The sequence below is a fragment of the Mustela erminea genome, chromosome X (assembly GCF_009829155.1).
Source record: "Mustela erminea isolate mMusErm1 chromosome X, mMusErm1.Pri, whole genome shotgun sequence".
NCBI lineage: Eukaryota > Metazoa > Chordata > Mammalia > Carnivora > Mustelidae > Mustela > Mustela erminea.
Genome location: NC_045635.1, coordinates 42058360 through 42081779, shown reverse-complemented (window position 1 = coordinate 42081779; position 23420 = coordinate 42058360). Strand labels below are relative to the sequence as shown.

The window sequence follows — 23420 nt, the reverse complement described above, 5'->3', positions numbered from 1 at the left end:
ATATTTCTTTCTTAGGTCTGCTTTTGCTGTGTTTCAAAGGTTTTGGACCGTTGTGTTTTAATTTTCACTTGTTTCCGTGTATTTTTTAATTTCTTCTTTGATTTCCTGGTTGACCCATTCACTGTTTGGTAGCATATTGTTTAACCTCCACGTGTTTGCGGTCCTTCCAGATTTTTTCTTGTAGTTGACTTCAAGTTTCATAACGCTGTGGTCAGAGAAGGTGCATGGTGTAACTTTAGTCTTTTTGTATTTGTTAAGACCTGTTTTTGTGACCTAATCTGTGATTTATTCTGGAGAATGTCCTGTGTGTACTTGAAAAGAATGTATTTTGCTGTTTTAGGATAGATGTTCTGAATGTATCTGTACGTCCATCTGGTCCACTGTGTCATTCAAAGCTGTTGTTTCCTTGTTTATTTTCTGTCCCTTGATGTAAGTGGTGGCGTGTTACTATCCTCTACCATTTTGTATTGTTATCAGTTAGTTTTTTTATGTTTGTTATTAATTGTTTTATATATTTGGGAGTTCCCAGGTTGGGTGCATAAATACTTTCAATTTTTTTTTTTTTTTAAGATTTTATTTATTATTTATTTGACAGACAGAAATCGCAAGTAGGCAGAGAGGCAGGCAGAGAGAGAGAGGAGGAAGCAGGCTCCCTGCTGAGCAGAGAGCCCGATGCGGGGCTCGATCCCAGGACCCTGGGATCACGACCCGAGCCGAAGGCAGCGGCTTAACCACTGAGCCACCCAGGCGCCCCAATACTTTCAATTTTTATATATTCTTGTTGGATTGTCCCTTTTATTATGATATAGTACACTTCTTTGTCTCTTGTTGCAGTCTGTTTGAAAGTCTGATTTGTCCAATATTTGTAGTTACTCTGGCTTTCTTTTGACATCCATTTGCATGATAAATTTTTCTCTATCCCTTCACTTTCAATCTGTGGATGTCTTGAAGTGTAAAATGATTCTCTTGGGTGGAGTGCCTGGTTAGCTCAGACAGTGGCCATGTGACTTTGGATGTCAGGGTTGTGAGTTTGAGCCCCACGCTGGGTGTAGAGATTACTTAAAAAAATAAAAAGTAAAATAAAATGAATCTCTTATAGGCAACATATAGAAGGGTCTTGTTTGTTTTTTTTTTGCGTGTCATCCTTGCGCAGGGGCCATGCTAATCTTCTCTGTATCGTTCCAATTTTAGTATATGTGCTGCCGAAGCGAGCACTTGTTTGTTTTTTTTTTAAATCCATTCTGACACCCTGTGTCATTGGATTGGCGCATTTAGTCCATTTACAGTCAGAGCAGTTATAGATAGATATGCATTTATTGCCATTTTATTTCTTGTTTTGTTATTTCTGGAGATTTTCTCTGTGCCTTTCTTGCCTTTGTCACTTTTGGTCTTTCCTTTCCAGAGTCCCCTTTAATACTTCTTGCAGGGCTGGTTTGGTGGTCATGGACTCCCTGAGATTTTGTTTGTCTGGAACACTTGTTATCTCTCCTTCTATTCTGAATGCTAGCCTTGCTTCGAAGAGTACTCTTGGCTGCAGAATTTTACAGTCAGCACTTGGAACAGATCATGCCACTCCCTGCTGACTTGCCAAGTTTTTTTTTTGATAAATCTGCAGCTAGCCTTATGGACCTTAACCTTGTACGTTAAGTACTAATTTTTTTAAAGATTTTATTTTACTAATTTGACCGAGAGAGACAGTGGGAGAGGGAGCACAAGCAGGGGGAGTGGGAGAGGGAGAAGCAGGCTTCCCACAAAGCAGGGAGCCTGACATGGGGCTCAATCCCAGGACCCTGGGATCAGGACCTGAGCCAAAGGTAGACATTTAATGACTGAGCCACCCAAGTGCTCCAAGGACTAATTTTTTTTAAGATTTTATTTTTTAAGTCATCTCTATACCCAGCATGGGGCTCAAACCCACAATCCCGAGATAAGGAGTCACATGCTCTACTGAATGAGCCAGTTGGGTACCATTAAGGACTTATGTTATTTTACTGCTTTTTAGATTTTTTCTTTATCAGTATATTTCACAGACTTAATTACAATATGTCTTTGTGTTGGCCTGCTTTTGTTGATTTTGATGGGAGTTCTCTGTGCTTTGTGGATCTAGATGTCTGTTTCCATCCCCAGATTAGGGAAGTTTTTAGCTATTATTTCTCCAAATAAATTTTCTGCTCCCCCCTTTCTCTCCTTCTTCTGGGACTCCTATAATACAATCGTAATGTTTGATAGAGTCATTGAGTTTCCTAAGTTTATTCTCGTGTTGCATAATTTCTCTCTCTCTTTTCTTCATCTTCGTTATGTACTTCCTATTACTTTGTGTTTTAGGTCACTAATTCATTCCTTTGCTTCTTCTAGCCTGCTGTTTGTTACATAAGACATGTTTCCAATCTTGTTTATTGTCCTTTTCATCTTTGGTCAATTCTTTTTTTTTTTTAAGTTGACGCCCCAATGTGGGGCTTGAATTAATGATTCTGAGATCAAGACATGAGCTAAGAGTCAAACCAAAGGCAGACGCTTAACCTTCGGAGCCACCCAGGCACCCCTGATTGATTCAATTTTAATTTTTTTTCTCTTTGGCAAGCGTCTCACTGATGTCTTCTATTCTTTTATCAAGCCCAGTGTGTATCCTTATGATGATTGCTTTAAATTCTCCATGAGGCATGTTACTTACATCTGTTTCGGTTAGATCTCTGACTGTGGCCTTGTTCTTTCGTTTAGGATAGTTTCCTCTGTCTTCACATTTTATCTAAGTCTCTGTGTTTTTCTATGTGTTAGAGAAGCCATTTATGTCTCCTGCTTCTGAAAGTAATGAAGGGGCCTTGTAATGCCCAGGGCCTGGCACATCACAGAGTGTCTCCCGTGTGTGCTATGTGTGCTCAGCTGTTGTGTGCTGGCCACTCTTAAAAAATAAAATCATCTGCAGAGGCTCGTCTTGCCTGCTGTGGGCAGTGCTTGGTCCCTGGCCTGAATGTGGCGAGTTTGAACTAGACGTGCTGTGGTCTGCTTGTTAAATGAGACCTGTCACCGACCTTACTGGAACTAAGGCCCTGCAGAGAGGACTCCCTGGTCAGGCGATGTGATGTGGACAGGGGTTTCTGCTGGTCTCTGGGGGAGGGGCCTGCCGTGCTGGGACTGAGCAGGGCTGTTCCACCTGTGTGCAGGGGCGTGAAGCTTTGTGTAAACAAGTTAGGTAGCCAGTGTCAGTGTATGCTGTGCTGCTTGCCACAGATGGCTCCATGTATGAGGAGGGCTGGGGAATTGAAATGGCTCTGGCCAACTTCTTTGTTCCTGGGGAGGTGTCTCCATGAGAGCTGTCTCTCAGGCATGCACTCCAAGAAGAGTAAATAATCTCCCTACTATGTTCCCCGGGCCCTGAGCTTGTTTTTATATATGTGTATGAAAGTGGTCCAGTTTCATCCTTTCGCATGCAGCTGCCCACTTTTCCTAGCACCCATTTATTTAAGACACTGTCTTTTCTCCATTGTTATATTGTTGCCTCCTTTGTTCTAGATAAATTGACCATAATAAGCATGGGTTTATTTCTGGGTTCTCTATTTTGTTCCATTGATCTATGTGTTTGTTTTTGTCCGAGTACCATACTGTTTTGATTACTGTAGCTTTGTAGTATAGTTGAACATCAAGGAGCATGATATCTACCTTTGTTCTTTCTCAAGATTGCTTTGTCTATTGGAGATGTTTTGTGGTTCCATATAAACTTTGGTATTACTTGTTACAGTTCTGTGAAAAATTCCTGTGGTATTTTGATAGGGATTGTGTTAAATCTGTAGATTGCTTTAGCCACAGCATTTACACAATATTATTTCTTTCAGTGTGGGAGCATGGTATCTTTCCATTTGTGCCATCTTCGGTTTCTTTCATCAGTGGTTTATGGTTTTCAGAATAAATGTCTTTCATGTCCTTGGTTAAATTTATTCCCGGGTACTTTAGGTTTTTTTGATGTACTTGTAAATCTGATTTTTTTTTAAATCTTTTTCTGATAGTTTTGGTGTTAGTGTATAGATACACAACAGATTTCTGTGTATTAATTTTGTGTCCTGCAACTTTACTGAATTTATTCCAATAGTTTTTTGGTGGAGTCTTTAAGGTTTTTTTTCAATATAATGTCATCTGCAAATAGTGACAGTTTTCCTTCTTCCCACTTAGACGCCTTTTCTCTCCTTTTGTTTCTGCATAGTTACTGTGGCTAGGACTTCAAGTACTCTGTTGCATAAAAGTGGTGAGTGGACATCCTTATGTTGTTTCTGATCTTAGAGGAAAGGCTTTCTTTCACCTTTTCACTGTTGTGTATGATACTAGGTGTGAGTTTGTCATATATGGCCTTTATTGTGTTGACATACCTTCTCTGTATACCCACTTTGTTGAGAGTTTTTATCATAAATGAATGTTAAATTTTGTCAGTGCTTTTGGTGTATCTCATTGATTTGTTTGTGGATGTTAAACCATTAATTCCAAGTGGAATTAATTACTTGGTCATGGGGTGTGAGCCTTTTAATGTTTTATTGAATTCGGTTTGCTAATATTTAGTTGAGGACTTTTGCATCTAGGTTTATCAGGGATACTGGCCTGTAATTTTCTTTGTAGTGTCTTTGGTTTTGGGATCAGGGTAATGCTGGCTTTGTATAATGAGTTTGGAAGTGTTCCTTTTTCTTTAAGAATTGGAATAATTTGAGGAAGCCAACTTGACCTGTACTTTTGTTCTTCGGGAGTTTTTTTTTTTTTTTTAAAGATTTTGTTTATTTATTTATTTGACAGACAGAGATCAGAAGTAGGCAGAGAGGCAGGCAGAGAGAGAGGAGGAAGCAGGCTCCCTGCTGAGCAGAGAGCCCAATGCGGGGGCTCCATCGCAGGACCCTGGGATCATGACCTGAGCCAAAGGCAGAGGCTTTAACCCACTGAGCCACCCAGGTGCCCCTCTTTGGGAGTGTTTTGATTACTGATTCAGTTTCATTCTTAGTAATTGGTCTTCAGATTTTCTGGTTGTTCATGATTCAGTCTTGGAAGATTGTATGTTTCTAGGAGTTTATCCATTTTTTTCTAGGTTGTCTAATTTGTTGATGTATAGTTGTTGATAGTATTCTCTTACAATCTTTGTATTTCTTTTTTTAAAAAGATTTTATTTATTTATTTGACAGACAAAGATCATAAGTAGGCAGAGAGGCAGGCAGAGAGAGAGGGGGGAAAGCAGGCTCCCTGCCGAACAAGGAGCCCAATGCAGAGCTCGATCCCAGGACCCTGGGATCATGACCCAAGCTGAAGGCAGAGCCTTTAACTGCTGAGCCACCCAGGTGCCCTCAATCCTTTGTATTTCTATGGTATTGGTTGTAATTTCTCCTCATTTGATTCTGATTTTATTTATTTGGGCTCTTTTTTTTTTTTCTAGAGTCTGGCTAAAAGTTTGTTGATTTTGTTTATCTTTTCGAAGAACCAGCTCTTACTCATTGATGTTTTCTATTGTGCTTTTAGTCTCTATTTCATTTATTTCCATTCTGATATTTATTCTTTCCCTTTTTCTACTAACTTTGGGCTTTGTTCTTCTTTCTTTATTTCCTTGAGTGTTAAGACAGATTGTTTATTTGATGTTTTTCTTGTTTCCTGAGGTAAGCCTTTATTGCTATGAACTTCTCTCTCATAATTGCTTTTGCTGTGTCCCAAAGGTTTTGGAACATTGTGTTTCCATTTCATTTGTGTCATGTTTTCTCTTTTTTTAAGATTTTTATTTACTTGTTTTAGAGAGAGAGAGAGAGAGAGAGAGAGAGTGCGTGTGAGCGCATGAGCAAGTGGGGGGAGGGGGCAGGGAGAGAGGGAGAGAATCCCAAGCAGATTCCCCACTGAGCTCAGAGCCTGACTTGAGGCCTAGTCACGAGACCCTTAAATCATGACCTGAGCTGAAACCAAGAGTTGGACACTTAACCGAATGAGCCACCCAGGCACTCCCATGTTACCTTTTGATTTCTTTTCAATTTCTTGGTTGGTTGTTTAATAGCATATTGTCAGACTGGTTTTGTGATCTAACATGTGGTCCATCCTGGAGAATGTTCTCTATGCATTCAAGAATGTGTATTCTCCTGTTTTTGGATGGGGTGTTCTGTATGTATCTATTAGATTCATCTAGTCTAATGGATTGTTTAAGGCCAGTGTTTTCTCACTGATTTTCTGTGTGGATAGTCTATCCATTGATGTAAGTGAGGTGTTGTAGTCCTTCACTATTCCCGTATTGCTGTCTCTTTCTGTTTATTTTTGTTAATATTTGTTACATGTATTTAGATATTCCTATGTTCAGTGCATAGACATTTACAAATTCCATATCCTCTTGTTGGGTCGACCCCTTTATCATTGTGTCTTTTGTTATGGTCTTTATTTTAAATTCTAATTTGTCTGATACAAGTATTACTACCCCAGGTCTCTTTTCATTTCCATTAAATGAAATATCCTTTTTCATCCCTTTACTTTCAGTCTGTGCATGTCTTTAGGTTTGAAGTGAGTCTTTTGTAGGCAGCATATAAAAGGGTTTTTTTCCCCATTCACCTACCCTTTGTCTTTTGATTGGAACATTTAGTCCGTTTACATTTTATTATTGATAGGTATGTACTTACTGCCATTTTGTTAATTGTTTTCTGGCTGTTTTGTAGTTCCTCTTTGTTTCTTCTTCTCTTTCTTCATTTGTGGTTTATTTTCTTCAGTGTTATGTTTAGATTCCTTTCTATGTATTTACTGAAATTTTTTTCTTCATGGGTACTGTTAGGTTCACATGTAACATGTATGTAACAGTCATTTTTTAGGAGACAGTAGTTTAATTTTGAACACATTCAAAAGCAAAGCTTTATATTTTTACTCTTTCCCCCAAATTTTAGATTTTTGATGATACATTTTGTATCTTTTTATTTCATGTATCCCTTAATTATTTTTTTAATTTTATTTTTAAGTAAGCTCTACACACACCGTGGGGCTTGAATTCACAACCCCAAGATGAAGAATCAAATACTCTACTGACTGAGCCAGCCAGGTCCCCCTAATTATTTTACTGTCAGTTAATTTTACTATTTCTGTCTTTTACCCTTCATACTTGCTTTATAAGTGGTTGAACCACTGTCTTTGATTTTTACTTACCTTTTCAAATGAGAGTTTTACTTTTGTATGTTTACTTTATTATTATTATTTTTAAAGATTTATTTATTGGTGGGGGGAGAGAAAGAGAGAGGAGGGGCAGAGAAAGAGAGCCATCACACAGACTCCCTGCTCAGAGTAGAGCCAGACATGGGGCTTGATCCCAGGACCCCAAGATCACGACCTGAGCTGAAATCAAGAGATGGATGCCTAACCAACTGAGCCACCCAGGCGCCCCTCCTTTAAATATTAATTAGTGCCTTTTCTTCATAGCTTCGAGAAATCCCTGTAACATTTCTTGTAAGACCAGTTTAGTGGTGATGAGCTCTGTTTTTAAGATTTTGCTTATCTGAAAAACTCTTAATTTGTCCTTCAATTCTGAATGATAACCTTGCTGGGTAGAGAATTCCTGGCTGGCAGTTTTTCCCTTTCCACACTTTGAATATGTCATCCCATTCCCTTCTGGTCTAAATGTTTCTGCTGAGAAATCTGACAGACTTCTGGGGTTTCCTTTGTAATACTTGGCTTTTCTTTCTGCTTTTAAGATTTTCTCTGTATTCTTATCTTTAACCATTTTTTAGAAAGATTTTATTTATTTGACAGACAGAGATCACAAGTAGGCAGAGAGGCAGGCAGAGAGGAGGGGGGAAGCAGGGCTCCATCCCAGGACCCTGAGATCATGACCTGAGCCTGAAGGCAGAGGCTTAACCCACTGAGCCACCCAGGTGCCCCAACTTTAACCATTGTAATAATAATGTGTCTTGGAGTGTTTTCCCTTTGTATTCATCTGATTTTGAACTCTGATTTTGAATTTCTGAAACAGATGTCTGTATCCTTCCCCAGGTTAGGGAGGTTTTCAGCTATTTCATCAAATAATTTCCTGATCCTTTCTCTCCTATCTTCTGGAACTCCTATAATGCTATTATTCTGTTTAATATTGTGCCAGTGGGGCGCCTGGGTGGCTCAGTGGGTTAAGCCGCTGCCTTCGGCTCAGGTCATGATCTCAGGGTCCTGGGATCGAGTCCCGCATCGGGTTCTCCGCTCCGCGGGGAGCCTGCTTCCTCCTCTCTCTCTCTCTGCCTGCCTCTCTGCCTACTTGTGATCTCTCTGTGTCAAATGAATAAATAAAATCTTTAAAAAAAAATATTGTGCCAGTGGTCTCTTAAGGTATCCTTTTAGTTCTTTTTTTTCTCTTTGATGCTCTTTCTGTATGTTTTCCATTGCTCCTCTGATTTGTGCTTCTATATAATCTCTTTTGCTTTTGAACCCTTCTGGTGCGTTTTCAGTTTAGTTATAACTTCTGTTTGGTACTTACATATTTTTCTTTTTTTCCCAAAAGACATTTATTAGAGAGAGAGAGAGTGTGTGTGCATGAGTCAGGGGAAGAGGCCAAGGGAGAGAGAGAAGCAGATTCCCTGCCCAGCAGGGACCCCGACACAGGGCTCAATCCCAGGACCCTGAGATCATGTCTTGGGCTGAACACAGATGCTTAACCTACTATTCCACCTAGGTACCCACATATCTTTTTTCTTTTTGTTGAAGTTCTTTTTTTTAAAAAAAGATTTTATTTATTTGTGACAGAGAACACGAGGAGAGGGAGAGAGAGAAGCAGACTCCCCACTTAGCAGGGAGCCTGACGCTCCATCCAGGGACCCTGAGATTGTGACCTGAGCTGAAGGCAGATGCTTAACTGACTGAGCCACCCAGGCATCCCTCTTTGTTGAAGTTCTTATTGTGTTTGTCCTTTATTCTCCTGAGATCAGTGAGCATCTTTATGACCATTACTTTGGATTCTGTATCAGGGAGTCTCCCTATCTCTGTTTCATTAAGGTCTTTTTCTGAGGGTTTGCCGCCGCCGCCTTTGGTTTGGAGAATATTCCTCTGTCTCCTCATTTTGCCTGTTTCTCTGTGTTTGTCTATATGTATTAGGTAAAACAGCTACCTCCCTCGGTCTTGAAGGAGCAGTCTTGTGTAGGAAGTGTTCCGTGTGGCCCCAAAGTCTCCCTTGGCCACCAGAGCCTGGCACTCTGTGGGTGTCCCTTGTGTGGGCTGCACGTGCATGCCGGTGGTGACGGGGCCACGGCTGCTGTGTGGGGAGGGCAGGGCTCAGGGCTCAGGGCCCTTGCCCAGCTCTGTTGTGGTTGGGCGGCTGCATGGGGAGAGTGGGATACAAGCTGCTTTCCCTTTCCTGGTGGCCTGGTCTCTGCCTGGGGAGGGCAGGGCTTAGGGCATTCACCCTGTCCATGTGCAGCTTAGCCACTGTGTGGGAAGGTGCGGCTCAGGGCACTGACCGGGCCTGCTGGCGTCTTGGCCACTGAGCAAGGACAATGGGGCTTGGGCTGCTCACCTGTCCTCCCCATGGCTTGGTCTCTGTGAGGGTCGCATGGTGCTTGGGTCGCTCACCCAGCTCTGTTGTGGCTCGGATGCCTTGCAGGGCGTGTGGGGGGCTAACCCAGCCCCGTTACAGTGTGGAATGGGCAGAACATGCCCTCTGGTGCTGGTAGGAGCCCAGAATGGTGCCTGTCGGCTTCATCACCAGCAAATTAGGATGAGGTTGCAAAAATGTTGTTAGTCAGCACGTCCTTTCCCAGACAAAATCCTTGTAAGTTCTGTCTCTGTGGCAGCTGCTTGAAAATTAGTCAGTGTGTCTCTCTTCTTTATGGGCTAGGCGCTTTTCAGTCTGTTGCTTCTGTGCTGGATATCAGGGTGGGTGGGTTTTGCACAAGAGCCCTTGAAGAATCTCTTCAAGGGATCTCTCTGTTCCCGACATTCTCTGATTCTCCTGGCCTTAATCCCCATTGACTTTCAAAACCAAACATTTTGGGGGCTTTCTGGTGCGGGCCGCAGGGTCAGGGGTGCTGATGTGGGCCACAGTCCCTTTACTCTTTGAGTAGAGTACCATATTTTTGTGATCTCTTCCGATTGTGGGGTCGCCACTCCTGGTGTAGGGTCCCACGTCAGGTTCTGTCACTGCCTCTCCTGGCCTTCTCATTTGTGTCTCTTTGTCTTTTGTTGTGGAGGTGCTGCTGTTCATGTAGTTCTCAGGTCTTTTTTAGAGGAAAATTACTCTATATAGAGCTGTAAGTTTGTCGTGTCCGTGGAAGGAGGTGATTTCATGGTCTTCCCACAGAGCTGTCTGGAACTCCCATTGTGGTTTTAATTTGCACTTTCTTCAGGACTAATGATGTGTTAAATATCTTTCTGTGTGCTTATTTGTGATTTGTATGTTTTCTTTGGTTTAATATCTTTCTTTTGCCTTTTTTTTTTTAGTTATGAGAGCTCTTTATATATTCTCAATACAGTTTTTTTTTTTTGCCAGAATGTGATTTGTAAATATTTTCTTTCATTCTGTGGCTTTTTCTTCTTTTAACAGAGTCTCTTGAATTTCACTCTCCCATCTAAGAAATATTTGATTAACCTAAGGTTAAAAAGATTTTCTCCTGTGTGAGTGTATTTTTTTTTTTAAAGCCCCAACACAGGGCTTGGACGCATGACCCTGAGATCAAGACCTGAACTGAGATCAAGAATTGGACGCTTAACTGACTGAGCCACACAGGTGCCTCTCCTGTATCTTCTAGAAATTTTATAGGTTTAGATTTCACATTTAGGTCTGTGATCTGTTCTGTGTTTTGAGTTTTATATATGTTGGAGGTATTTATTGGAATATTTTGTTTTTGCATACGTATATCCAATTGTTCCAGCACCATTTGTTGAAATGGGAACTCCCATTTTCCATTTAATTGCCTTTGCACTTCTGCTGAAAATAATTTTGGGGGCACCGGGGTGGCTCAGTGGGTTAAAGCCTCTGCCTTCAGCTAAGGTCATGATCCCAGGGTTCTGGGATTGAGCCCCGCATCGGGCTCTCTGCTCAGCGAGGAGCCTGCTTCCCCACCTCTCCCTGCCTGTCTCTCTGCCTACTTGTGATCTCTGTCTGTCAAATAAATAAATTAAACCTTTAAAAAATGATTTTTTAGTATAAAGATATAAAGTATATTTAACTATACATGAAATGCAGTTTGTAAGTGTACAGCTTGGTGCGTTATCACAGAGCGAACACACTGTCTAGTCACCCCCAGGTCGAGATTAGAAGAGGACGAGGACCTCCGAATCCCACTCATGCCCTTTCCCAACCAGTACCACCCACAAAGGTAATTACTCGCCTGACTTTTAATTTTTTTTAAGATTTATTTATTTGACAGAGGGAGACACTGAGAGAGGGAACACAAGTAGGGAAAGTGAGAGAGGGAGAAGCAGGCTTCCCGCCGAGCAGGGAGCCCGATGTGGGACTCAGTCCCAGGACACTGGGATCATGACCTGAGCCAAAGGCAGATACTTAACGACTGAGCCACCCAGGTGCCCTTGCCTGACTTTCAACATCATGGATTAGCCTTGCCTGTGCTCTTATTCTCTATATAAATAGAATCGTGTAGCATGTACTCTCGTGTCTAGATTCTTCTGCTCTTCAGTACATCGGTGAGATTCATCTGTGTTACGCAGTTTGTAGTTCATTTATTTTCATCACCACACAAGGTCCCGTTGAATGACTGCCAGTTTCCCATTGTGTTGTTGAGGGACATCTGATTTTTTCCCCCTGATTTAGTTTTAGAAGTAGGGCTTCTGTGAACATCCCTGCACTCGTTTTCTAGAGCACGTGTGCATGATTTTCTTGAAGCTGTGTACCTAGAAGAATTGCTGCGTCGTACCGCATGCAAATCACTAACTTTAGTAAACACCGTTAAACAACTTCCCCAAGCAGCTCTGCCAGGATTCATTCCTGCTAACTGTGGGAGTTCTCATTTCACCACAGTCCTATGCTATTTTAGGCTGCTTCATTATAACCTTTCTAGTGGGGGCACAGGAGTGTCTCAGCGTGGCTTAAATTTTCATTTACCTGAGTGCTAATCGGGTGGAGTACCTTTTCTTATGTTCATAGGCCATTTGGATCTTGTTTTCAGTGAAGTACACATTCACATGTCTTCTCGGCTTTTTGGTGTTGTCTTTCTTCTTGATGTGCAGGGGTTTTGTATGCACCAGAGAAGATCCCTTTATCAATGTTGAATGTTGCAGATAATCTCCCATTTCAGGCTTGCCTTTTTACTGTTCTACCTTTTTTGCTTTTATTTAAATTGCAGTTAGTTAAGGTACAGTGTATTATTAGTTTCAGGCGTACAGTATAGCGACTCAGCACTTCCATACAACACCCAGTGCTCGTCATGACAAGCGCCCTCCTTAATCCCCTTCACCTGTTTCACCCATCCCCCACCCGGTCCTCTGTGGCGACCATCAGTTTGTTCTCTATAGTCAGGAGTGTTTCTTGGCTTGACTCTTTTTCTCTTTTGTTTTCCCCTTTCCTCATTCATTCTGTTTCTTAAATTCCGCATATGAGTGAAGCCATATGGTATTTATTTTTCTTTGACGAACTTATTCCACTTAGCATAATACTCTCTATCTCCATCCACATTGCAAATGGCAAGATTTTGTTCTTTTTTATGGCTGAATACTAGTCCATTGTAGATATATAACACATCTTTATCCATTCATCAGTTGATGGACACTGGGCTCTTTTTTCATAATTTGGCTATTGTTGTTAATGGTGCTATAAACATCAGGGTGCACGTATCCCTTCAAGTCAGTATCTTTTTTTTTTTTAAGATTTTATTTATTTGACAGAGGGAGACACAGCAAGAAAGGGAACACAAGCAGGGGCAGTGGGGGAGGGAGAAGCAGACTTCCTGCCACGCAGGGAGCCCAGTTCGGGGCTCGATCCCAGGACCCTGGGATCACAACCTGAGCCAAAGGCAAACGCTTAGCCAACTGAGACCCCCAGGTGCCCGTCAAGTCAGTATCTTTGAATCCTTTGGGTAAATAGCTAGTAGCAGAGTTGCTGGATTATAGGGTAGCTCTATTTTAAAGTTTTTGAGGAACCTCCATACTGTTTTCCAGAGTGGTTGCCCCAGCTTGCCGCCCCACTACCCTTTCTCCACATCCTCACCAACACCTGTTGTTTTGTGTGTTCTTAATTTTAGCCATTCTGACAGGAGTGGGCTGGTGTCTATCTCATTGTGGTTTTGATTTGTATTTCCCTGACTATTGTATTTTTAATCTTGTAACATTTACAAATCTTTTCCTTCATGAGTAGCACTTTCCACATCTTGTTTCAGAAGTCTTTCCCTCCACCAAGACCATGAAAACATTTTCCTGTCCTGTTTTCTAGGCACCTCCTTGTGTTATCGTTCACATTAGATTTACAGTTCCTCTGTAGCGGATTCTTGTATATGGTGAGTTAGTGGCTAAAGGTGATTTCCCCTCATAGACACCCAGTAATCCGTCCACATTTATTTGAAAAGATCAGCCCCCCCCCCAATGCCTTGCCATGTCAACTTTGTCATAACTCAGGTGTCCAGAGGGCATTTGGATTCTCTTTTTAGTCCTACTGGACTGTCCTTCCTTGTGCAAATACCACATCGTTTAACATACATTCTGTATACTTACGAAACAGTCCGTATTCTCGATGGATCAGTCTTTCTGCTAGGGCTTGTGATTTCCCAACAAAGCAGGAGTCCGGTATTAAGTCATCCTCACGAACTGGGAACCCAGTCAGCAGTTCCCTGTATTTCATCCTCCTCACCCAGTGGTCAGTATTTTGGAGTACAAGGAATGTGCAATTACAGGGCCTCGTGACATTCGAGGATGTGGCTGTGGATTTCACCCCGGAGGAGTGGCAGTACTTGAACCCTCCACAGAAGACTCTGTATCGAGAAGTGATGCTGGAGACGTACAGCAACCTGGTCTCTGTGGGTAAGAATGGCCTCCTCAGGTCATTTTGCTGCTCGTGACTACTGTGTCTGATGGAGGGCCTTTCCTTGCTCGCTCTGGAAAACTTGTAAGGTCTCTGAACTGCTTGAAGCCTTGGATGTTGAGTTCCGGGGATTGAAGTTTCCTCATAGGGTGTTTGTGAACATAACCCAGGTGCAATGGTTCGACTTGACCACTGGACCATTGTGTCAAGTGAGCGGGTCTCCCACACTGGCTCAGACCCCCCCGCCCTCTTTCTCAGAGGCTCTCTGAGGACCCAGACTCTCTGAAGACTGTCATTTCTCATTAGCAGGACCGCAGGGGACCAAACCAGACCTCATCCTCAAGTTGGAGGTCAAAGAACCATGCTTGGGAGAAACAAAAATCTCCTTCTGGAGCTTTCCAGGTGAGTGGGATCGACTCAAGATGATGGGGACAGGGGGTGCCAGCTTGTCAGCCAGGGGCAAGGACATCTGAAAAAGCTTTCAAGAATGTCTGGAGAAGCGCTGTGACCCTTTATTCTTGTTGGACAGGGACATGAATACCTCAGACATAGGACTGACACCACTTGCCCCATCCCACACCCACTAGACCACTCCCCTTAAGTTGGTGCTCACTCCAAAGTTTCTGCACAGCTTTTTTCCCAGTGGCTGAGTGTCTTGTAAGTGCCAGTCCTGCCCCATGCCCTCTCCCCGTCTCGCTTCTCACTGCCTTCTCTGAAGCCAGGCCCCCCTGAGTCCCAGGCCTCGGCACTGCTGTCCTGACGCGGGCCTGGGCTATCTGTTGCCATCCAGTCTAGATAATCCTATCAGGTTTGCTCTCCTAAAACATCTTGATTATCTTTGTTTAAAAATAGCTTTATTGAGAGAGAATTCCCAGACCACAAACTTCACTCTCTCTGATGGATACAAATGCAGGAGTTTTTAGTATATTCGCCAAGGTAGGAAACCATCACCATTATCTAATTCTAGAACATTATCATCACCCCAGAAAGAAGCCCATACCCCTCATCAGTCAGTCTATTTCCTCCTTCCCCCATCCCCTGGCAACCACTTTCTGCCTCTATGCTTTTTCCTGTTCTGGAGATTTCATGTAAATGGAACCATATAAAATGTGACCTTTCGTGTCTGGTTTCTTTCACTCAGCATGGTTTCCAGGTTCCTCCACGGGGTTGCATGTATTAGGACTTCATTCCGTTTTATGGTGAGATGATACTCTGTTGTCTGGATTACACTTCTGTTCATTTGTCTGCTGATGGATATTTAGGCTGTTCCCACTTTTTGGCCATTAGAAAGCTGCTGTGAACATTCATGTAGAATTTTTATGGAGATGAATGTTTTCATTCCTTTTGAGTATGGACATAGGAGTGGATTGTTTTTTTTTAAGATTTTATTTATTTATTTGAGAGAGAGAGAGAGAGACAGAGTGAGAGAGCATGAGAGGGGAGGTCAGAGGGAGAAACAGACTCCTCATGGAGCTGGGAGCCTGATATGGGGACTCGATCCCAGGACTCCAGGATCATGACCTGAGCCGAAGGCCCTCGCTCAACAAACTGAGCCACCCAGGTGCCCCAGGAGTGGGGTTGTTAAACCACATGTTTAACATTTTGTGGAGCTGCCAAATGATTAATATCCTGTTTTCAAAAACTTTTACTGAGTGGTTTTATCACCCAGAGGATTCTTGCCTGAATCATTTTATAAGATGTTTGGAAGAAGGGGGAATTTTCTATCATTCCTTCTCCATTTATAAGTTGGCCCTCTTCTCTTACCCTGTCCCTTTAATGAATGCATTTTAGTATCGGTATGGACTCAGAGTTTTATTTCTCAGGATGTTATAATGCACTAATGTCTTTTGTCCTTACTCATTTTGATGTTCAAATTGTCCTCAGTTTGTCCAGTAGGAGTCCCTTCGGGCTGGCTCCTCTGTCTCTTAACATGACCCCATCCTTCTCTGAGCACTTTCTAGCACAGAAATGTGTTCCAGGTTCACACTGTACTTGGCCTGTTTCAGACCTAGAATCAGCAGCTTCTCCAAGGATTTCTGATCCCTTTTAGTGGGGGATGGTACTGAGAAATGAGGATCCGGGGGCGGAGGGTTCTCACAACTCCTTGCGTTCTCATTTCCCATAATGGACAAATGATTCCCAGCTATCTCCTCCCCCCTTTTAAGTAACTGGTTAATTTGTCTTTTAGTTTCCCACGTTCTGGACTTCGCTAAATACCCTACTTAACATATTCCTCTGTCCCTTATTTTTTCTTATAAATTGATGGTTAGATTTTGAAGTTTGACCAGATTCAGGGTTTTATTTTTTTTTTTCTTTAAGCAAGTTCACTTCCTAGCCGGCATGACATCCTCTCATCAGGAGGCATGTAATGCATGGTTTTCTGTTGTAGCTATGAGTTCTGGGTGGTCATTGTTTGTATCTGTTCATTAATGTTGCAAAATGGTGATATTCTGTCATGCCTTCTTTGTTGATTAGCTGGAATAGTTCTATAAAGAACACTGATTGCCTTTCATCTGTTACTTATTGTGTGTTCCAGGAGTTCCATTTCAGTTATATACATTTCCCATTTGTTTACCAGTTTTAAAAATAATGAGTTGGTTTTATAGCAACATTCAAAAGGTGACTAATAGGTCTTTTTTTTAGATTTTTAAAAAAGATTTATTTATTTGACACACAGAGAGAGAGAGAGAGAGAGAGAGATCACAAATAGGCAGTGAGAGCGGGGGAAGCAGGCTCCTCACTGAGCAGGGAGCCCGATGCGGGGCTTGATCCCAAGACCCTGAGATCATGACCTGAGCCGAAGGCAGAGGCTTAACCCACTGAGTCACCCAGGTGCCCCAATAGGTATTTTTATTTTTATTTTTATTTATTATTTTTAAAGATTTTATTTATTTATTTGACAGAGATCACAAGTAGGCAGAGAGGCAGGCAGAGAGAGAGAGGAAGGGAAGCAGGCTCCCTGTTGAGCAGAGAGCCTGATGTGGGGCCCGATCCCAGGACCCTGGAATCATGACCTGAGCTGAAGGCAGAGTCTTTAACCCACTGAGCCACCCAGGCGCCCCCCCAATAGGTCTTTTAAAAAAAATAAATATTTTGTGTTTTAATCCATTGCTTTATCCTCATTATGAATCAGACTGCCTTATATCTGGCCAGCAGAAACTTTCTGGTATCACCGGATGTTCCAGGCTCATTTTATATAGTTCTCATCTCTGGCCTGGAATGAGCCATTTCTCCAAGGAACCCTGTTTTTTGTTTGTTTGTTTATTTGTTTGTTTTGGGTTTTTTTGGTTGGTTGGGTGGGTTTTTTTGGTGGTAAATAATGTTTTTTTAAAGATTTTATTTATTGATTTGACAGGGAGAGATCACAAATAGGCAGAGAGGCAGGCAGAGAGAGAGAGGAGGAAGCAGGCTCCCTGCCAAGCAGAGAGCCTGATGTGGGATTCGATCCCAGGACCCTGAGATCATGACCCAAGCCGAAGGCAGAGGCTTAACCCACTGAGCCACCCAGGCGCCCTGTAAATAGTGTTTTGAGACCACAATTTGGATGCTAGTGAATTGCTTCTAGGCCTTTTAAAAATTGACAGGGATGCCCGGGTAGCTCAGTCATTAAGTGTCTGCCTTCGACTCAGGTCATGGTCCTGGAGTCCTGGGATGGAGCCGCACATTGGGCTCCCTGCTCAGTGGGGAGCCTGCTTCTCCCTCTGCCTGTGCTCTCTCACTCTCAATCTATCTCAATTAAATAAAGTCTCTAAAAAAAGTAAAAATAAAAATTGACAGAGCTAGGAACCATGTAAAAAGATTCTTTAAAAGATTTTATTTGAGAGAGAGCGTGAGTGAGAGAGAGAGCAGGAGCTGGGCCTGGGGGCAAGCAGACTCCTCGCCGAGCAGGGAAGCCCAGTGCAGGCTTTACCCATGACCTGAGCCCCAGGCAGACGCCCAACTGACCAAGCCATCCAGGCGCCGGGTAAAAAAGTTTTTGTAAGAGAAAATACATCATGTATTCAAATTGATACTTCTCCTTCATTTAAAAAGGTTGGTATTTCCTAATCAAATTCTGGGCTTAAACGTTTCTGTTAATCTTACATCTGATGGTAATGTAGTTAGCATTCTTCTGAGACTGCTGTCGATTGTGGTGTGAATCAACTGAGGTAATCACGTTGGTGCCATTGAGAACCAAGACTTTCCAGCGATGGTGGTTTGGAAATACAGATGAGGGTATATTATTATTACGGGATCCTTTAAAATCCAGTTTTGCTTTAGGAATGTATAAAATACTGACTTGGTTCCAAAGTCAAATCTAGAGAAGAAGGTATATTTAAAGAAGTTCAGCTTCTTTCCTTGCTTTTCATTCTCTCCCTTCCTTCTGTAGGTAAGCATTTATTAAAGCGTACGGCTGTGTTCTTCCCTTGTTTACCTGTTGAGTCTATATAAGTATGTATTTATAGATTTCTTTCCTTAGAAATACGGTAGCCTACTATACAGTTTTCTTCACCTTTTTTCACTTAATGGTCAAGAGCCTGTGAAATGTGTTATTTCTTTTCAGAGTAGTGCTGTGGCGCTGAGTCAGCATAGCCGCTGTTGTGGTAGCAGCGTTGGTTGTGACACTTGGTGGAGCTTGGGTGGCCCCATCAGATGTATTTTGCAAAAACAACTTCTTTGAGTCTGATATTCATGCCTAAGAATGAGTTTTTTGCTAATGATATTAAGGATGTCATAGGAACATGGTCCATTTTCAAATTCAGTATTACTATTGTAAATGTTATCACTGTTAAGTCTGAGTGGTAGTCTGAATAGTTTTTTATACTCTTTCATCTTTTCTGTCCATTTTTCATACAAAATTTCAGGAAAAGGTGAAAAGTCAACTACAGAAATGATTAAGATTTGGTAGATGCAGAAAGTATTTACCATATTTTATTGACTTCAAGATCCAGTTGATTTTAATACATAGCCACTAAGAAAAGTTTCCACCACTTAATTGGTGACATGCCATTGATAATAAGTACATCTGGGTTCAGAAATGTGTTAAAATGTGAAATAATGTGCATCTTGCAGGTGATGAAATATGGTATATTTAAGCCGAAGCTTTGCAACTTTAACTTCTAAATGAGTGGGACAGATAGCTACTTTAGAAAAAAACAAAAATTAGTTATACAGGAAGATCAGAATAAGCTTCTTTGAAAAGACAGAATTGCTTCTTGAAAGTTATCTAGATTTTGTGGGGTTTTTTTTTAAGATCACAAGTAGGCAGAGAGGCAGGCAGAGAGAGAGAGGAGGAAGCAGGCTCCCCGCTGAGCAGAGAGCCTGATGCGGGGCTCGATCCCAGGACCCTGAGATCATGACCTGAACCAAAGGCAGAGTCTTTAACCCACTGAGCCACCCAGGCAACCTGAAAGTTATCTAGATTTTGAATATAGCAAAATATGGGAGACTAGGCTATGTGGGTGATAAAAAATGAGGAAGGGTTTGGCATTGATAGAGTCATAGTTTTTAGTGAAAATAGTATGGACAGGAGAAGATGGGGTTGAACTGTGAATGCAAGCTTGGATGAATCCAGATTGGGGGAAAAGTTTTTCTTCGTTTTTGTAAGGTTAATTATTCTGCATCTTTCTCTGATTGACTAAGAATGTGGATTCAGGATTGTCTAAGATTTGAGTCCATTAGCCACACTGTTGCATTTCTGCTTAGAAATTGTATAAGTCCTGGACACTTAAGAGTTCATATGATAAGTGAAGATAAAGGTTGATAAGGTCCCCAGAGTTGACAGGAATCAGAGATGATGTAAAAGTAGAAGTAAGACAGACTGAGATGTCAGGGAAAGATTGTTCTTGGTAACAAAAAGCCTAGCAGGTGGGAGTTTAGTAAAAGAACGGGATTTGATGGTCAGGATCTTCTCTAGAACTCAGATAAAATGAGATAATAGTATCAGCTTTTATATGGTAGGGCACTTTTAAAGAAGGGTCATTATATAATATTAAGTTACAAAAATGGTTTATTGTACTTCCTTCCAGAAGCAGTCTGTCAAATTGGTGAACAGATTGAGAGACAGCACCAGGATGACCAAGATAGGTATCTGTTGATGCAAGTTGGATTCCCTGACAAGAAAACAATTATCACCAAGACTGGCCACGACTATAATGAATTTGGAAACGCCTTTCATCTGGATACAAACCTTGTTGCTTCAATCCAAAGGTCCCATAAATATGAGCCATTTGGAAATAATATGGTAGATAGTTTAGACTTATTTACCAGAAGCTCTGTAGGAAAGAAACATGACAGTGGATGTGCAAAGTTATTCTTCCCTACGGGGTATGAGAAAACAACTCCTGGAGTAAAGCCGCATGGACATAAAGAGTGTGGGAAGGCCCTCAGGCGGAAGAAAGGGCTCAGTCTGCAAGAGAGAATTAAAAATGGAGAGAAACCCTTCGAATGCACCGCGTGTAGGAAAACCTTCAGCAAGAAGTCACACCTCATTGTACATTGGAGAACTCATACCGGAGAGAAACCCTTTGGATGTACTGAATGTGGAAAAGCCTTTAGCCAAAAATCTCAGCTCATTATACACTTGAGAAGTCATACAGGAGAGCGACCTTTTGAGTGCCCAGAATGTGGAAAAGCCTTCAGAGAAAAGTCAACCGTCATCATACATTACAGAACTCACACAGGAGAGAAACCTTATGAGTGTAATGAATGTGGAAAAGCCTTCACTCAGAAGTCAAACCTCATTGTCCATCAGAAAACGCACACGGGCGAGAAAACTTACGAATGCACTAAATGTGGGGAATCGTTCATACAGAAGCTTGATCTAATTATACATCACAGTACTCATACAGGAAAGAAACCCCATGAATGTAACGAGTGTAAGAAAACTTTCAGTGATAAGTCAACTCTTGTTATACATCAAAGAACTCATACAGGGGAGAAACCTCATAAATGTGCCGAATGCGGGAAGTCTTTCAATGAGAAGTCAACCCTCATCGTGCATCAGCGAACTCATACAGGGGAGAAACCCTATGAATGTGATGTGTGCGGGAAAACCTTCACCCAAAAATCCAACCTTGGTGTACATCAGCGAACTCATTCAGGAGAGAAGCCTTTTGAATGTAATGAATGTGAGAAAGCGTTCTCTCAGAAATCCTATCTCATGCTCCACCAGAGGGGTCACACAGGAGAGAAGCCCTACGAATGCAGTGAATGTGAAAAGGCATTTTCCCAGAAATCCTACCTCATTATACATCAAAGAACCCATACGGAAGAAAAACCCTATAAATGTAATGAATGTGGCAAAGCCTTCAGAGAAAAGTCCAAGCTCATTATACATCAGAGAATTCACACAGGAGAGAAACCCTATGAATGTCCCGTATGTTGGAAAGCTTTCAGCCAGAAGTCCCAGCTCATAATACATCAGCGAACACACACAGGAGAGAAACCCTATGCGTGTTCTGAGTGTGGCAAAGCCTTCAGAGAAAAATCCACATTCACTGTACACCAGAGAACTCATACGGGAGAGAAACCCTATAAGTGTGCAGAATGTGGGAAGGCTTTTACCCAAAAATCAAACCTGATTGTACATCAGAGAACACACATGGGAAAGAAAGCCCACGCGAAGGGCCATAGCCGGAAGTCAAAGCTCATCACACATTAACGAGTAGATCCAAGGTGCCTGTTAAGGTTCACTGAGGGAAAGTTTTGTCTAATTAACGTTTTAAAAGTACGTTCTGATTTCTGGTTTAAATATGGGGATTAAAAGGCTCTTTTCATCTTAGTCTTCACCCAGACACTACAAGGAGCAGAAGAGGAAGTGTAATCTCTGTATCTGCCACAAGGAGGAGATAGCTGAAACCCTGCCAGCGCAGCCAGAGGCAGAGGGGACCACGCGCCAGTGCAGGAGATCTCAAAGCAAACACTCAAGACTGCACACGTGGGGCCGCACTGGTGAGGACTCACCAGTTGAGGTTCAGGACATCCCCCAAGTGCAAGGCCAACTCCATCCACCACGGTAACAGAGGGCATTGACAGGTGGGAGTTAGGATGTCTCCTAGACCCATTTGGGGTCTGAGGAGAGGCTGGCAGAGGCCTTGACAAGAGATCACTCAGACAAGCCATATTTGTAGAAAGTAGTCTGCAGTCATGAGAGGAGCACTTGTGACAGGGGCTGGAGCAGGAGAAGGGGGTGTTCCTTGTGAAGAGCCCTACAGCTGCCCCGGTTTACAGACTCTGGAGAAGTCAAACCTAAAAGAAATACCAAATGTGGGGGGGACAATTTTAAGAAAAACTCTTACCTGCCTAGAATGTGGTCCCCGTTTCTTACCCCACATGAACCTCTGGGGAACAGCAAGTCCAGGCAAAACTCTTACTCAAATAATGATTCCAAAGTAATGAAGACCACAGAGGCAATGGCTTTTGAGCCTACAGTTCCACTTCTAGGAATGTATATACTCACGTATGTATGAAATGATGACCATGCAGAGATCTTCACAGGCGCACTGTGAAAACAAAAGGTTGGAAGCTGTCTAGGTGACAGGGGTCTAGATCCTGAAATCATGGTATGTTCATACAGCAAACCTCCTAGGTAGGCGAAATGAAAAAAAAAAAATTTTGTGTGTGTGCGTGTGTGTGTGTGTGTGTGTGTGTGCGCATTATATATATGTAGAAATATATAAAAATTTATATATATACATATATATAAAGAGAACTTGGACATCATCTGTGTAGTGATGTGGGATGATCTCCAACACAATTAGGTGCAAAAAGCAAGGTGCAGGATCATGAATATAATATGCTACCATTTGCATATAAAAACAAATTGTAAGTACGTAATTGAGCATATATGCATCAACTCTCTCTGGGAAGATACATGAGAAGCTGCGAACCCTGATTACCTCTGGGAAAGGGCAGGGGAAGTGGGTGGCTGGGGGAATGGAATTGGGAGGGAGACACCTCTGTGTCCTTTCATAGCTTTTGAAAATTGTGCTCTGTGGCTGTACTACCTTTTCAATAAATAAAACTTTTTAAAATGAACGTTTTGTTCCATTGCTGTGATAATGAAGTTAGATTCTAGATACAGGATTTCCTAACATTTGAGACATGGATGTTCAATATGGAGTTTAATGTTTTGAGTGAATAGTAAACAGAATAATCTGTCAGAACAACAGATAACCAGCTGGTTCGAAAGGCACACGGGCCTCACTTTTCCTGAGTGTGCCAAGTGCGGTGGTTCTTAGGTCGGCTGGGACCACATCACATAAACCTGAAATCATGGAGACTGGAAAACATTTCCTAATTTAGTGTGCTCCATGACCTCTGAAAATACCCTGTATTAAAGCCCATCACTGTCCTTACATATTTTAACAAAATGATATACATTGCTTCATTTTGTGTTTGTGCGTGTGTATTTTTATCGTGAGAGAGAGAAAAGTGTGAGTATCCAGGCAAGTTGGGCAGCTCACGCCCTGGGTCACATGACTGCTGGTGACCTATTGAGAGCCGTGGTCTGAAC

General features: G+C 42.1%; 1 protein-coding gene and 1 non-coding gene across 19 annotated transcripts in view; one reads left to right on the top strand and one right to left on the bottom strand.

The window, feature by feature from the left end:
* The window catches only part of ZNF182 (zinc finger protein 182), a 48302-nt gene extending 25364 nt beyond the window's left edge, over nucleotides 1-22938 (top strand). For 13 of the 18 annotated variants that reach the window (XM_032330537.1, XM_032330535.1, XM_032330532.1 and 10 more), the window contains 3 exons: nucleotides 13797-13923; nucleotides 14231-14326; nucleotides 19933-22938. In XM_032330537.1, the coding sequence (XP_032186428.1) occupies nucleotides 13797-13923; nucleotides 14231-14326; nucleotides 19933-21566 (1857 nt within the window). In that variant the 3' untranslated portion in view covers nucleotides 21567-22938. Of the gene's footprint in view, nucleotides 1-10647; nucleotides 10682-11080; nucleotides 11274-13796; nucleotides 13924-14230; nucleotides 14327-19932 lie in introns of those variants that run through there. The other 5 variants (XM_032330547.1, XM_032330545.1, XM_032330544.1 and 2 more) reach the window with 5 other exon arrangements.
* LOC116583753 lies at nucleotides 1109-1215 on the bottom strand. Its single transcript, XR_004282866.1, has one exon. It is a non-coding gene; the product is annotated as a U6 spliceosomal RNA (small nuclear RNA).
* Nucleotides 22939-23420: the final 482 nt, after the last annotated feature.